The following is a 15,091-nucleotide window of genomic DNA, read 5'->3' on the forward strand; positions in this document are numbered from 1 at the left end:
ATCAAATGCATAGTTCAAAACCATGAATAGTGTCTTACTGTGATGTGTGTCTCTTAAAAATAAAAACTCTTGCTCTTCTCTGTATATTTTTGAATTCTTAAAGTATAAATTCTCACCATTAAATTTAATTTCTATGTGGTGCTCTGTAAAATAACAGTAGAAATTGCAAATCAAAAGATTGTGCAAATTTAGTGAGAGGAGAATCTGTAATTCTTGTTCTTACATAGAAATAACCTGACTGTGATGGATGCTGTGATGGTCCAAGGACAAGGAACAACTGAGAACTTGAGGGTGGCAGGCAAGCTTCCAGGTCCAGGAAGTTCCTTGCGCTTTAAAATCACGGAAGCCTTGTTAAAAGATTGTACAGATAGTAAGTCTTCCTAACAGTTCCAAGGACACTAATTTCAGAATTTGCTTTCAACAGTAAATAATTTCAAAAACAACGTTATTTCTATATGTGCACAGGTGTATATTAGTTATGAATGCTTAAGATCTTAAGGAAATTCCATGTCTTACGTTTAGAGTTGTTTGATTTGGATCGTAAGAGATTTAAAGTGTTGGCACTCATTGCATACCTTAGCTGATTTACTCTCAGTATGAAACGTAAAGTATAATAAACTTTTGCCATCTAAAATGATGTGTCAAAGTCGATTACCTCATGATGAAATCTGAGGAACAGCTGATCTCTGACATGCAGGGATGGTTTATAACCTGTGACACATAGTAATTCATGGATAGTGTGTTTATCGTTTGGACTGGGAGCACATGATGGCAAGATTTAGTCTTATTCCTGATTATTTATTCTTTAGGTTTAAAACTAAGAGAACCAAATTTCACATTGAAAAGAACATTTAAGGTAGAGAATACAGGACAACTTCAAATTCACATAGAAACCATTGAAATCAGTGGATACTCCTGTGAAGGATATGGCTTTAAAGTGGTTAATTGTCAAGAGTTTGTTCTAAGTGCCAATGCCTCTAGAGATATCATCATCTTGTAAGTATTTTATTTTAAGCTATAATGAATCATTAACTTTCTATACTAGAGCTGCTCAAACTCTATGCAAAGATATGTTTTCATGTTTCCCAAAAGTCTTTATCCACAAATGTATTCATTTGATTTTTTTTTTCCACTTAATCTTTGGCTAAGGTATTTCTTCATATCTTAGTTTTCAAAGTTGTAAATTTATTTTCACTTAATCTTTGGTTGAGGCATTTCTTCATGTCTCAGTTTTCAAAAGTCGTAAAACTTTGTCTCTGAAGTGGATCAGATAATCTTAGAAATCAATTTCAAAATTATTTTCAGGGTTATGTTAAAGCAAAAGATGTTGGTGTAAATTCACAGTCCCTCAGCAACAGAGATTTGTTTCATACGTGTACAATTTTTTCGTGTTTTGCAGTATAAAGATACGTAATATTTTGGTTAGAAGACAGTTTTAATGCCCATCTCAGTAATAGCTGCAGCATATTTTAACAATTAATTGATAACTTGTTTTGTTATAAAGTTTATGCAATAAAATGCAACTTCTGTCCCTTAATTGAATATTTAATTTTGTGATCTTTAATGGATATTTACTTAATAAGTAGCTACATTATTGTATATAAGGCATAATGTGTGACACCTAAAGATGCAATGAGGAATAAGACACCTTTCCTCAAGGTGCATACAATTAGCAAAAAATACAAATAAAATCATTGCAGCAGTAATCCATACTGCAGGAGATGATGAAAAAATCACTAGGCCCCTGAAGATTTGTTTGTTTTTTTAAAAAACACATTATTGGGACTGTAGCCTGGCAGAAGAGCATGGATTTAGATAAGAAAGAGGGAGAGAAGGACACAAAGCTCAGGACCATTTTCTGAAGTAATAATTACAGGAAACTGATTATTGTTACTTTTTAGTGTAAGTTCTCTAATTATTCACAGAATACAGTTGTTCCTATTATTGACCATGGGACAATACTTTTTTCATCCTAAAATGAGGAAGTTGAGTAAAAGCGTCAAACTCAAATTCTGTTATATTTCAAAGGCTTATGGGATTGGTATTATATGTAGACTGCTTGTGAGATATTTTTAAAACTTAGCCTTACTGCCATCATTGTGTTTTAGGTTTACTCCTGATTTTACAGCTTCTAGAGTTATCCGGGAACTGAAGTTTATAACAACCAGTGGCTCTGAGTTTGTGTTTATATTGAATGCATCCCTTCCTTACCATATGTTAGCAACCTGTGCAGAAGCCCTACCCAGACCCAACTGGGAACTGGCTCTGTATATCATCATCTCAGGAATAATGAGGTACTTGTGTCTTGTTTCAAGGTTCATATTCATTCAACATTTAACACTGTTGATGGAGTGCCCACTCTGTGCCAGCCACTGTTCTGAGTTCTAGGATATGCCAGCGAACAAGATAGAACTCTGCCTTTATCAGGCTCACAGACTGGTAGGAACAGTGAAAACTGAGCCTGTCTTGGGTGGCATATATAATAAACCGTCTTCTTTACCTCTGAAATTGGTTACACAAATTAAGTACATTTTGACGTCTTTTTTAAATGCTCAGATAAAGTTACTTCACTGGGGCATATATATAATATACTTAGTACTACCTAGGCCACATGAAACTGATTAGAAATGTGTTTTAGATTCTCAGTGTCTTCATCTGTTGTCAGTATATTACTTTGTGTTTTAAGAATCAGATAGATTCACCTCTAAACTAATTTACATATTTATATCACACATCCTTGAGAGGAAACAGGTTGGAGAGTTGAAACTAAAATTCTTAGTAAAAGAAAAATCAGATTCCAGGCATTTCTTCTAATACATGTAATTATTGCCTCCATATAAAACCTCCATGTAAGATGGCATTCTATAAAAATTGATGAGCAGACCGGGCACAGCGGCTCGCACCTGTATTCCCTGCACTTTGGGAGGCCGAGTCGGGCAGATCACCTGAGGTCAGGAGTGCAAGACCAGCCTGGCCAACATGGCGAAACCCCGTCTCTACTAAAAATACAAAAAATTAGCTGGGTGTGGTGGTGCATCCCTATAAGTCCAGCTACTCGGGAGGCTGAGGCAGGAGAGTCGCTTGAACCTGGGAGGCTGAGGTTGCAGTGAGCTGAGATCGCCCCATTGCACTCCAGTCTGAGCAATAAGAGTGAAACTTCATCTCAAAAAAAAAAAAAAAAACAGAGAAAGAAAGAAAAACTGATGTGCAAACTTTTATCCGTAAAACTGTGGGTTTTGTCTGTTAAAAGTTGTCACAGACAACTTGGTTTTCTATTATATCATTTTGTACTTTACCAAGAAACTCTGCCTTTAACATCGAATTTTGTTGCTTGTTCACTAACAATCCTGATTTTCCAATTTTGTTTACCCCTGCAGTGCACTGTTTCTTTTGGTCATTGGAACAGCCTATTTGGAAGCTCAAGGAATATGGGAGCCATTTCGAAGGCGGCTATCCTTTGAGGCCTCGAACCCGCCCTTCGATGTGGGAAGGCCATTTGATCTCAGGAGAATCGTTGGTATTTCATCTGAAGGAAAGTATGTTCACATGCTGGCAATAAATTCCCTCGTGTACATAGATTTGGCTGATAAAATTACAAGAAAAATAAGTTGCTTTTCATCTTTGCTCAGGAGAAAAAAAATCTTAATTCTGATTACTTAATAGCACCCTGTATGGAACTCTGGGTGACTTAGAGCTCGTACTGGATACTGTGTTTTTATTATATTGATAAGGGTTAAAATACTTTTAGTTAGATCACTGACGGTAAATTATCAATGTTCAGATAGAACAGATTTTAGAGAGTAGTAGAAATTCTCCCTATTTCTTGCTATTTTTTCCCTAGTGTAGTTGGTATTTATGGTGGCTATACTGATGAAGTACGTTTTTTTTTTAATATTAGATTTTGTAGGTTGCTATTTACTGATCTGCAGTTGGTCCCTTTTTCAGCTTGAACACACTCAGCTGTGACCCCGGTCACAGTAGGGGGTTCTGTGGAGCAGGCGGTTCATCATCCCGACCCAGTGCCGGGAGTCATAAGCAGTGTGGCCCATCGGTCCACCCACACAGCAGTCACAGCAATAGAAACTCAGCTGACGTGGAAAACGTCAGAGCCAAAAACAGTTCAAGTACCTCTAGTAGGACTTCTGCTCAAGCAGCTTCTTCACAGTCTGCTAACAAAACAAGCCCCCTTGTCTTAGATTCGAACACAGTGACTCAAGGTCATACAGCAGGCAGAAAGTCCAAAGGGGCAAAGCAGAGCCAGCACGGCAGCCAGCACCATGCCCACAGCCCGCTGGAGCAGCACCCTCAGCCTCCTCCGCCACCGCCAGTGCCTCAGCCCCAGGAGCCACAGCCCGAAAGGCTGTCTCCCGCCCCCCTCGCACACCCTTCCCACCCAGAACGTGCCAGCAGCACGAGACACAGTTCCGAGGACTCGGACATCACCAGTCTCATAGAAGCCATGGACAAAGACTTCGACCACCATGACTCCCCAGCCCTAGAAGTGTTTACAGAGCAGCCTCCATCGCCATTGCCAAAAAGCAAAGGTAATCATCTCCTCCCACTGCTGGAGATCCATGATGTGTGAGGGAAAAGCTGGTGCACGCTTAAGGAGCTGTTAAGATTATAGTTGTGGTAACCAACTAACTTAGTAGGTTCCTCTGGCTCAGATTTATCTCCAGAGTTGGACTTCAACTTTTCCATCAAAATCCAATTAGAGGTATCTGTCATAAAAGTTATATTTGTATTTCTTAGATTGTTTACCAAAATCAGAAATTCTGTGGACATCTACTGTTTTTCTTTTCAGCTGCCTGTGATTGTGTTATTGTGATAGATTGAGCTTTTTTTTCATTGTTAAAACAGTTTTGAGCAGAGGAGTAAAATGGAGATCATCTGCCTTTTAACTCCAAATTAGGATTTCTTCACTTTCGAGCAGGGGTTGGCAGACTAAATTAGCAGGCCGAATGACCACCTGGTTTTATGAATAAAGTTTTATTGGAATAGAACCATGCTCATCTGTTGGTATATCCTCAGCTTTCCTGCTTCTATGGCAGAGTTAAGTAATGGTGACCAAAACAGTATGGCCCACAAAGCTGAAAATGTTTGCTATCGGGCCCTTAACCAAAAAAGCTTACCAAGCCTGCTTTAGAGTTCTGCTTACTGTATTAGTTACCTGCCTATTTCTGAGTAACAGATTACCCCAAAACCCAGGTGCTTAAAAGAACACATACTCTTACCTCACAGCTTGTGTGGTCAGGGACGTAAGTACAGCTTAGCTGGGTCCCATGGCCCTCACAAGACTGCAGTCAAGGTGTTGGCCAAGGCTGATGTCATCTTAAGGTTCAGCTGAAGGTGGACCTGCCTCCATGTTCACACAGGCAGTTGATGGCGGGATTCAGTTCTTCCTGGGCTGGCTGTGGCCAGAGGTCTGTCGTGGTTTCTATCCACAGGGCAGGTCACAGCTTGGCAGTTGGCTCCCCCAGAACAAACAAGAGGGCAAGGAGGAAGCAGGACGGAAGTCACTGTTTCTTATGAGCTAATCTGGGAAGTGACATCCCATCAACGTTGTAGTATTCTGCTCATTCGAAGTGTGGTCCAGCCCACACTCCAGGAGAGAGAACCACACAAGGGCATAAATACCAAGAGGTAGACACCACTGGGAGCTTGGAAGTCTGCACCACACACAAATGGGTAGACCAGTTTGTAAGCTCCAGAATCAAGAGGTAAAAACCAGTAAATAGCCTCTAGTTGTATTGTAGTTTCATCCCTTTACAGCCTGAGCTTTTTTGCGTCTTCCTTTCTCTCTCGTGGCAGCATGCTAATATACCTTATTCCAAGCCTATATCAGTCCCTTCCAGAATGGTTTACCAAGGAGTTTTTGGCTTCAGTTTATACAGAAAACAGGGATCTTGGCAGCCCTAAGAGGCCAGAAGAAACTTGACATCCCAGAGTCTAGGAGTTTTAGATAATTTTTTAGTCCCAGTAATATGAAAACTAGCTCTATTGAGTCCTCTTGGAATTACATGCATTCGGATTTGTAAAACAGTAAGACGTCTTGAATATGATTGGTTAACCTTCTACAGAAATCCTTTTTTGGCTAACCCATTATTAACTGAGCTTACATATTTTAGGGTAATTTTTAGAATAATCTTAAGTGACTACTTAAAAGTTCTTTTGTAATTAGATCAAGTTACATAGCATTTTTTCCCACATTTAGGGCATGAATAAAATAAATCTGTATTATCCTCTCATCACAAAGAAAGAGTTGGGCAGTCAAACTGACTACCTCATTACTGTGTCTAACACAGTCTTCCAACATCAGCGTGATGGGTCCAATTCTATTTGCAGGATCACTCATTGAGAACCTAAATTTTAAAGTGAAATACTTTGTAATTTTCAGTGGTCCTAGAGTCAGCCTACTAAAAGATACTCAGTGAGGGAGCATGGATGCCACATTATTGGTAACTCTTGAGCCTGTGAGGAGACAGTGGTTATAGGCTTCAAAGGAGCGGCTACTGTACTCACTATGCTTCCCACTGATGCTGTTTGGTAAAAAAGGAAGGAGCCCGTATCTATATTTTTTTTCTTCTTCAATGTTTTTATTGCAGTGTAGCATACATATAGAAAGACAGTCTTTAAAATGAACTTTAAAAGGTGGGCATTGACCTTGGGTTTGCAAACTAGTAAGTAGTATGTTGTGAAACTGTGGGCTTCCAGCCGGGCAGAACGTTTATAATCTTTCAGAAGCTTACTGCCACACCCCTGCAAACAGCAGATTTACATTACATACGAACATTCTCTTTTTAGAGGCCACACGTTCTTTTTTTCCTCCCCCTGGTATCTCATACTAAAATTATGTCTTGTAATGAGCTTATGTAGTTTCTGGCTTTTGGAGGCTGCTCAGAATGACCACTTGGAGTGACTGTGGTGACCTTTCTGGATCTTGCCTTCAGCGGTTGAATGGCTTGCAAGCCGCCCGGCCATGCTATGCCATCTCTCCAGTCCCTGCTTCCGGTGGCAGGTGATGCCCAGAAATGTCGCCTCCTCGTGGTTACCCTGAGCAGAGACTCGTGTTGCCGACTGAGATTCTGAATTAGATTCTGTACTTCTTTGGTTTCTCCCACCTGTAACACTTAAACCCCATGGACTGGACAGCAGCCATTGCAGGATTGAGGGCTAAAACCCAAGAAAACCATGAGTCTGGCACAGTTGGGTCTCAGTGTCTGCATTACCCAGAGAAGTGGTGGCGTCTGTGGCCATTCTCGTTTCTGGCTTTGGCTTTATCGAGGGTAGGGAGAGGCAGAGAGTTGTGGCGTCCAGAGGCCCGGCTCTGCCATTAGGCAGGTGCAGATTATATCTTGACTCTGCCCCCTTTACTAACTGTGTGACTTTGGAAAAAAATGACTCCCCTGAGCCTGCACTTGTTATTTTTAAAGTGAAGAAAAGAGTTACTCCCCACGTCATAGGGGGTCACCACCACCATGGTTATTACTGGGGCAGGAAGTGGCACGTGCCATCTGCAGCCTGCTGAGTTGAAGGTGGCTGTGGAGCATCCCAGCAGAAGCATCTGTTTGGAACTTGGTCTCAAGGGTAAGAATTGGGACAAGCAGAGAATCCTGAGAGCAAGGCCAAACGAGAAGGCAGCCAGCAGATAGCATGACAGAAAGCAGTGGAAGGTGTGGTTAGCACATCCCAGCAGGCAGGGCCCGGCGGAGCAGAGGCCGAAGAGTGCGCGCGGAGCCTGGACTTGAGGACATTATTTGTGACCTTGGAAAGAACAGTTTGTGTGAAGCGCTATCACCTCTGCCACGAAGTCACTGTGGCTTAGAGTAACTTTCACATCAGACTGCTAGGAGTGGCCACTGACTAGTGAGTGTGTTGGGGGCTTCTACTCTTTAACCTGTATTTTCCCTGTTTAATTTTTAACAAGAAAAAAGTATGCATGTATTGTATAGTAGGTTTTTTTTTTTTTTTTAGACATACAGAGTTACAACCAAGACAGTATTTTTAATGAAAAATGAATAATACCTGGAAACGTGGTGCTTGAAAATATCTCTGGGCCAAGGTCAGAAAGCCCACAGAGCTGAGACAGCAGTGCTGATCCACACTTGCCAAGGTTTCAGACGTGACCACCATGTCTCATGCGCCCTGGTGATTGGCACTGCTTGCTGCAGTTTTCCAGTAAGGCAACACTAGGCAGAACGGGAGCAAGACCCAGTTTGTGTGATTCTAACTCCTACACTGTGCTGCCTCCTGAGAGAAAAAGAGGGAGGGGGAAGAAAATGAGGAGATAATTGGTGAAACCATGTGCCCAGGTGGTGGAGTGGGCCGAGGCCCAGTTTGGTGGATGATAAAAGGATGGACGCAGGTGTGCCAGTGCGGGTGAGTTGGTAGAGATGGAGAGGCAGGATACAGGTTTTCACTTGAATTTGAGGAGTCAACTTGAGGCAGCATGTGGGTTTAGGGAAGTTTTTACTTGAACAAGTCATCCTCTGAGACTGCTTGGAGTGAGTGGTAGGGTAGAAACACAAAACAGACAAAGTTTGGAATAGTCAAATTCCACGTCGCTGAGAATGTTGTAGGCCGGGGGAGTCAGCAGGGGCAGGAAACTTAGATTGCACACGGCCCCTTCAGCAACATGGGAGGCCCCGCCAAGGGCCACTGAGGCACTGCCTCTGGTTCATGTCACTTTCTCAGTTGTACCCTGCAGCCCAGTCGTGAAGAACGAAAACTGGGTAGTTGGTGGAGTAGGGCAGTGCTGGAGTTCTGTGGGGCAGGGACAGCAAAAAGACAGCAAGTGAGGACATCACAAGAGTGCTGGCAGGAGAGTGGTGGGGTACTATGTTGGCAGTGTGGAATTAGCAACAGCGGGGAGGACCTTTCGCCAGAAGGAACTTCACAGATGGAGAACATGAGTGAGTCAAGGGATGGGAAATCCAAGAGGTTGAATTTTGAGGATGGTGGGAGCAAGGAATGTTAGGGGACTAGGTCTGAAAAGGAGGTGTGAGTGTAGGGTTTCAGAGGAAACACAGTTCTGGGCAATACCAGGTTCATAGGCGCAGCCTTGGAAATGGGATGTCAGAGTGAGCTCGAGGTGAGATCCACAGTCCTTATGCAACACTGAGTGCCTCGTGTTTGGGAATTCAGAATTTTGGAAAGGTATGCAGTGCATACACCACACGATGCAGAAGACTGTAAAAGTAGGTGAACACCAGATCAGCCACCAAAAATAGTCATATTAAGTTTTGTTTCTAAATGAGTTTGGGAAACAAAGCTTTGAGAGTGTTTTGGATTTCAGATTTACAGATAAGAGATTGTCGACCTGTATAAGGCCTGGGGTCCAGACAGTGGGAGGTCGAGGGTAAGAGGAAGTCCGTAAGTGTGATGCCAGCACCCCTGAAGCCTGGGGAGATGCTTTCTGGAGGTCACCGTTGGTGATTCTCTGGAGGTTTTCCAGAGATGTCCCTCTCAGGTGCTGTCACTGATATGACAGGGCCTGACGTGGGACCACACACGTTCAGAGAACCCATTTGCTAGTGATTGAAACTTCCCTGAAGTAATTCTTTTGGGTGGCAATTAAATGAAAGGATTTAAAGTGGGAGAGGGGCAACTAACTAGCTCAGACCAGCGATTCATTCAGAGCAAGTAGCGCAGACAAATTCATTATACCACATTTAGTGACGATAAAGACGGAGTAAATGTCTAGGACATGCTTTTTACTTAGATAATTCATAGTTTGCCTACATTTAAAACAGATTAGAGATAGTTTAAATTATCAAAGCACATGTAAAACAATGAATGAAAGTCAGAAATGGTTTTCGGTGTTTCATCTGTTTTTTAGTTATGGTACTAAAATTTCTAAAGTTTCAGCAGAAACCTAGAATAAAGTTTGTTGTTACCATTAAGTGTTAAATTGAACTGCAAATTTTCTGGCAGTTATGGTTGAGGAAGAATGTCATATAGTTCTCTTGAAGGAAAAGGGGGCATAGGAGTTCATCTGAAAAAAGAGTTTGCTGGCATTAAATTCCTGCCTGAATCTGAGAACATCGAATAGTAGAACGGATACCGTGTCTCTGTTACAGAGACTATGGCAGTGTTCTTCACATAGATCCTTTCTGTCGGTCCCCTGTCAAACCCAACATCTTCACATTGAATGAGAGCTCCTCACCTACACCGTGCCTCTCAGATGCACACTCAGCCTCCCCCACACGCACAGCATTTATGGTGACCGTGGGTAAGTATAGCTAGTGGGTGGTTCTCCACGCTAAATGTTTAGCAGCCAAAGCGTTCTTCCACACACTGAGGTTAGCCCCAAGGTACCCCGCAGTCAGAGACAAATGTTTTTGTCAATAAAGAGTTTTGGTTTTTGGTTTTGGGGAGTTTGGTTGAGACAGAGTCTCACTCTGCCACCCAGGCTGGAGTGCAGTGGTGTGATCTCAGCCCAGTGCAGCCTCCCAGACTCAAGGGATTCTTCCACCTCAGCCTCCCAAGTAGCTGGAACCATAGGCATTCACCACCATGCCTCATTTTTTTATTTTTATTTTTGGAGAGACAGGGTCTCCCTATGTTGCCCATGCTGGGCTCAAGCAATCCCCCCACCTCAGCCTCCCAAAGTGCTGGAATTACAAGCATGAGCCACTTTGTATCTGGCCACTTGTCTTTTTAGCTTTTTGTTTTGAGATAATTGTAGATTCACATGCAAATAATAAATTCAGAGATCCCATATACCTTTCACCCAGTTTCCCCCAGTGGTAACACATTGCAAAACCACTGTACAGTATGGCACCCAGGATAGTGATGCTGATACAGCCAAGACGCAGAACATTTCCAAGCCCACAGGAATCCTCATGGGCTCTTTTCTAGCCACACTCACTTCCCTCCTTCTTCAGCTTACCCCTTAGTCTGGCAACTATGATTGCATTTATGTAACATTCTTGAAATGACAAAATTGTAGAAATGGAGGAGATTAATAGTTGCCAGACTAAGGAGACCTTTTTCCCGAAAGGAATGTGCCATTTTGGTTTTTCTGAGCCAGTTTAATTCTCTGGAGATTGGCCAGTTTGTTGCTTTTAATTGCTGAATAGTAGTCCGTCGTATGGGTGTACCACAGGTTTTTCAGTCATTTGCTCATTGAAGAACATTTGGATTATGTCTAATTTAGGGCTGTTATGTATAAAGATGCTATAAATATTTGTGTACAAGTTTTTGTATGAACACAGAGCTTCATTTCTCTGGGATATGTGCCCAGGAGTGAATTTGTTGGGTCTTATGATAGTTGCATATTTCATTTTTTTAAAGAAGCTGCCAAAACGTTCTCTCTAATGACCGTGCTGTATTCCATTCCCACCAGCAACGTGGGAGTGATCCAGGTTCTCCACGTCCTCAGCAGCATCTCCATTTTTCCCTGTTAAAGCCATTCTGATAAGTGTGTAGTGATACCTCTTTGTGGTTTTTATTTGCAGTCATTTTCTAATGGATAATGATGTTGAACATATTTTCATGTGCTTATTTGCCATCTGTCTGTTTTCCTTGGTAAATATCTTCTTCATATCTTTTGCCCATTTTTTTAATTGGATTGTTTGGGAGTTTTTTTTTTACTATTGATTTTGAGAGTCATTTACATATTCTAGATACTAGTACTTTGTCAGATATGTGGTTTGCAAATATTTTTCACTTGTCCATAGTGTGTCTTTTTATCCTTTTATAGTCCGTGATTCATTTTGAGTTCAGTTTGTATGAAGTGTGAAACTTAGTTTGGAGTTCACTTGAAGTAGGGGGAAGATGTTAATTTTTCACTCGCTTTCCTAATAGTTACAGGGCTGGTCACAGCCTCTGTTTCATATTCGGTGAGTTGTGGTGGTTGTGTTTTCAATCAGGTGGTCCATCATTTCATCGAAGTGATCACAGTTATGTGAATAGAGTTGTTTATAGTATTCCCTTACCATCGTGTTGATGTCTTTAGGGTCTATAGGAATATTCTGTTTCATTTCTGGTATTGGTAATTTGTGTCTTCTTTTTTTGGTTATTTTTGGGGTTTTGGGGTTTTTTTGGTCAGTCTTCCTAGGTTTGTCAGTTTTATTGATCTCATCAAGGAACAGCTCTAGGTTTCATTCATTTGCCTCCATTGCTTATCTGTTTCATCCCAGTGCCTTCTGTTCTTACCTCCGTTACTACCTCCCTCCCGCTTGCTTTAGGTTTATTTTTCTGCTCCTTTTTTAGTTACGTAAGGTGGGAGTTTAAATTGTTAATACGGGACTTTTCCCCCCTTTTTATGTATGCTTTTAGTGCTATAAATTTCCTTCTCACCCCTGCTTTGTTGCTGTCCCACAAATTTTGATATATGGAACTTTCAGTTTTATTCCCTTCCCTTCTTTTTCTTTTGAGACTTTCTGTGACCCATGAATAATTTAGAAGTGTGTTGCTTAGTTTCCAGTCTTCCAAGATTGGAGATTTGGCCTATCTTTCTGTTACTGCTTTCTACTTTGAATCCACTATATTGGAGAGTACACTACAAATGATTTCACTTATTTTAAATGTGTTGAGGTTTGTTTTATGGCCCAGGACATGGTCTGTCTTGGCTTATGACCCACGGGCACTTGAAAAGAATGTATATTCTCCTGTTTCGTGTGGACTGGTTTATAAATGTTCTTTAGAGTCTATCGGTTGATAATGGTGTTAAGTTCTTTCCTTTCTGATTTTTCTGTCTAGTTGTTATACTGTTGAGAGAAGGTTCTTGACATTTCCAAATGTAATTGTGGATTTCTCTTTTAGGTGTTCCTGCTTTACATAGTTTGCAGGGTTTTTGTTTGATGCGTTTACATTTAAGATTGCTATAACTTCTTGGTGGATGGACTGTTTTATCATTATATAATGTCCTTCTTTGTTTCTAGTGATTTTCTTTCCTCTCAAGTTCATCTAGTATTAATATAGCCATTCCTGCTTTACTTTAATTAATGTTCCCATGATTTTTTTTTTCCCTCCTTTTACTTCAGCCTGCCCATACCATTACGTTTGAAGGACGTTTCTTATAGACAGCATGTAATTAGGTCATGAGTTTTAATCCAGTCTGCCAGTCTCTGTATTTGTTATATAAGTAGACTGTCTACTTTTAATATACTTATTGATACGTTAGGACTTAAATCTGCCATTTTATTTCGTTTTCTTTATTTTCTTTTTCCTGACTTTTTGTGGGTTACTTGTATATTTTTTAGAATTCTTTTATCTGTAGCATTTTTTAATATATCTCTTCATATAGCTTTTTTTTTTTAAGAGGATGCTCTAGATACACATTATATGTACATAAGTTCTCATGGTCGTGGGGTCATCATTTCACCCTCGCAAGTGAGCTGTAGAAACCTCATCTCCCTTTATGTTTCTTTGCTTTAGTTGTCTTAAATATTTCCTCTACATACATTTAGAACCAAATCAGATAGTGTTTGAATTTTTACATCAGTCATCAAACATAATTTAGAAAACTTAAGATAGGAAGGAAATCTTGTTTTGTTTATATATTTTTTCCTAATCCTCCCAGGTTCCTTCTTTGATCATTTCCTGTCTGTTTTAGTAACTTTCTTCAGCCATTTTCTTAGGGTAGGTCTGTTGGATATGAATTCTCTGAGTTTTCTTTCATCTGAGAATGTCCGAATATTCCTGAAGGATATTTTCATCTGAGTATAGGATTCTGGAATGACGCTTGTTTTCTTTGAGAACTTGAAAAATGCTTCCTTTTAGCCTCCGTGGTTTCTCGTGAGAACTCTGTCATTCTAATTGTGTTTTCCCTGTAGGTCATGTGTCATTTTCTCCGGCTGATTTCAGGGTTTCTTTGTCTTTAGTTTTCAGATTTGATTATAACGCATCTTGATGTGGATTCCTTTCTCTTTTCCCTTTTTGAGGCTTGCTCTTTTTTTTTTTTTTTTTTTTTTTTTTTTTTTTTTGAGACAGAGTCTCACTCTGTGGCCCAGGCTGGAGTGCAGTGGCCGGATCTCAGCTCACTGCAAGCTCCACCTCCCGGGTTCACGCCATTCTCCTGCCTCAGCCTCCCGAGTAGCTGGGACTACAGGCGCCCGCCACCACGCCCGGCTAGTTTTTTGTATTTTTTAGTAGAGACGGGGTTTCACCGTGTTAGCCAGGATGGTCTCAATCTCCTGACCTCGTGATCCGCCCGTCTCGGCCTCCCAAAGTGCTGGGATTACAACAGGCTTGAGCCACCGCGCCTGGCCTAGGAATGAGTTTTTACCCATTGTTTCTTTAGGTACTTCTTCAGCCCTCCCTTTTTCTCCTTTCCGTCTGAGACTTTGATAACACAAATGTTAGATCTTTTGTTGTAACTGCACAGGTCCCTGAAGCTCTGTTCTTTTTTGTAGTCCGTTTTCTCTCGTAATTTCTAATTGTCTGTTTTTGTTTACTGATGATTTCCTGTCTCATCGGTTCTGCTATTGAGCCCGTGCAGTGAGCTTTTTATTTCAGTTGTTATATTTTTCAGTTCTGAAATTTCCATTTTGTTCTTCTATAGCTTCTATGTCTTTGCTGAGGCTGTTTTTTCAGTTGTTTCAAGCATGTTCATAATTGCTCATTGAACAAGCATTTTTGTGATGGCTTTGTCAGATAATTTCAACATCTCTCTCATCTTGGTGTTGGCATCTCTTTATTATTTTGTTTGTGTTTTCATTTGATTTGAGAAATTTCTGATTCTTGGTATGAAGAGTGGCTGTAGATTGAAACCTGGACCGTTTGGGTATTAATGTTCTGAGACTGGATCTTACCTAACTAAACCTTCTGTTTTAGCTGGCTTTCTCTGACTGCTCTGGCAGAGGAAGAGGAAGGGGTTGTACCCCCTTTTTACTGCCAGGCAGAGTTAGAAGTCCTGGTTTCCTGCTGTCCTCTGTTGACACGCAAGAGCAAGGAGGCTCCTCATTACTGCTGGGTAGGGCTGGGAGTTCTGGTTCCCATGTTGTCTTTGCTGACCCCGCTGGGCAGTGGTAGAAGTCCTGACTGTCTACTAGGCCTCCTCTGGAGTTGGCTCCTTAGTGCATGGTCAGGAAGGGGTGTTCATTACTGACTATCTGGAATGAAAGGCTCAGCTCCCTGCTTAGCC

General features: G+C 41.2%; 1 protein-coding gene across 3 annotated transcripts in view; it reads left to right on the forward strand.

Moving 5' to 3' along the window:
- The window catches only part of TMEM131 (transmembrane protein 131), a 247,756-nt gene that overhangs the window by 205,931 nt on the left and 26,734 nt on the right, over nucleotides 1-15,091 (forward strand). For all 3 annotated transcript variants that reach the window (XM_030920866.1, XM_030920868.1, XM_030920869.1), the window contains exons 27-31: nucleotides 228-370; nucleotides 810-996; nucleotides 2,109-2,294; nucleotides 3,378-3,536; nucleotides 3,946-4,544. In XM_030920866.1, the coding sequence (XP_030776726.1) occupies nucleotides 228-370; nucleotides 810-996; nucleotides 2,109-2,294; nucleotides 3,378-3,536; nucleotides 3,946-4,544 (1,274 nt within the window). The remainder of the gene's footprint in view (nucleotides 1-227; nucleotides 371-809; nucleotides 997-2,108; nucleotides 2,295-3,377; nucleotides 3,537-3,945; nucleotides 4,545-15,091) is intronic.

This window comes from Rhinopithecus roxellana, chromosome 17 (genome assembly GCF_007565055.1).
Source record: "Rhinopithecus roxellana isolate Shanxi Qingling chromosome 17, ASM756505v1, whole genome shotgun sequence".
Classification (NCBI taxonomy): domain Eukaryota; kingdom Metazoa; phylum Chordata; class Mammalia; order Primates; family Cercopithecidae; genus Rhinopithecus; species Rhinopithecus roxellana.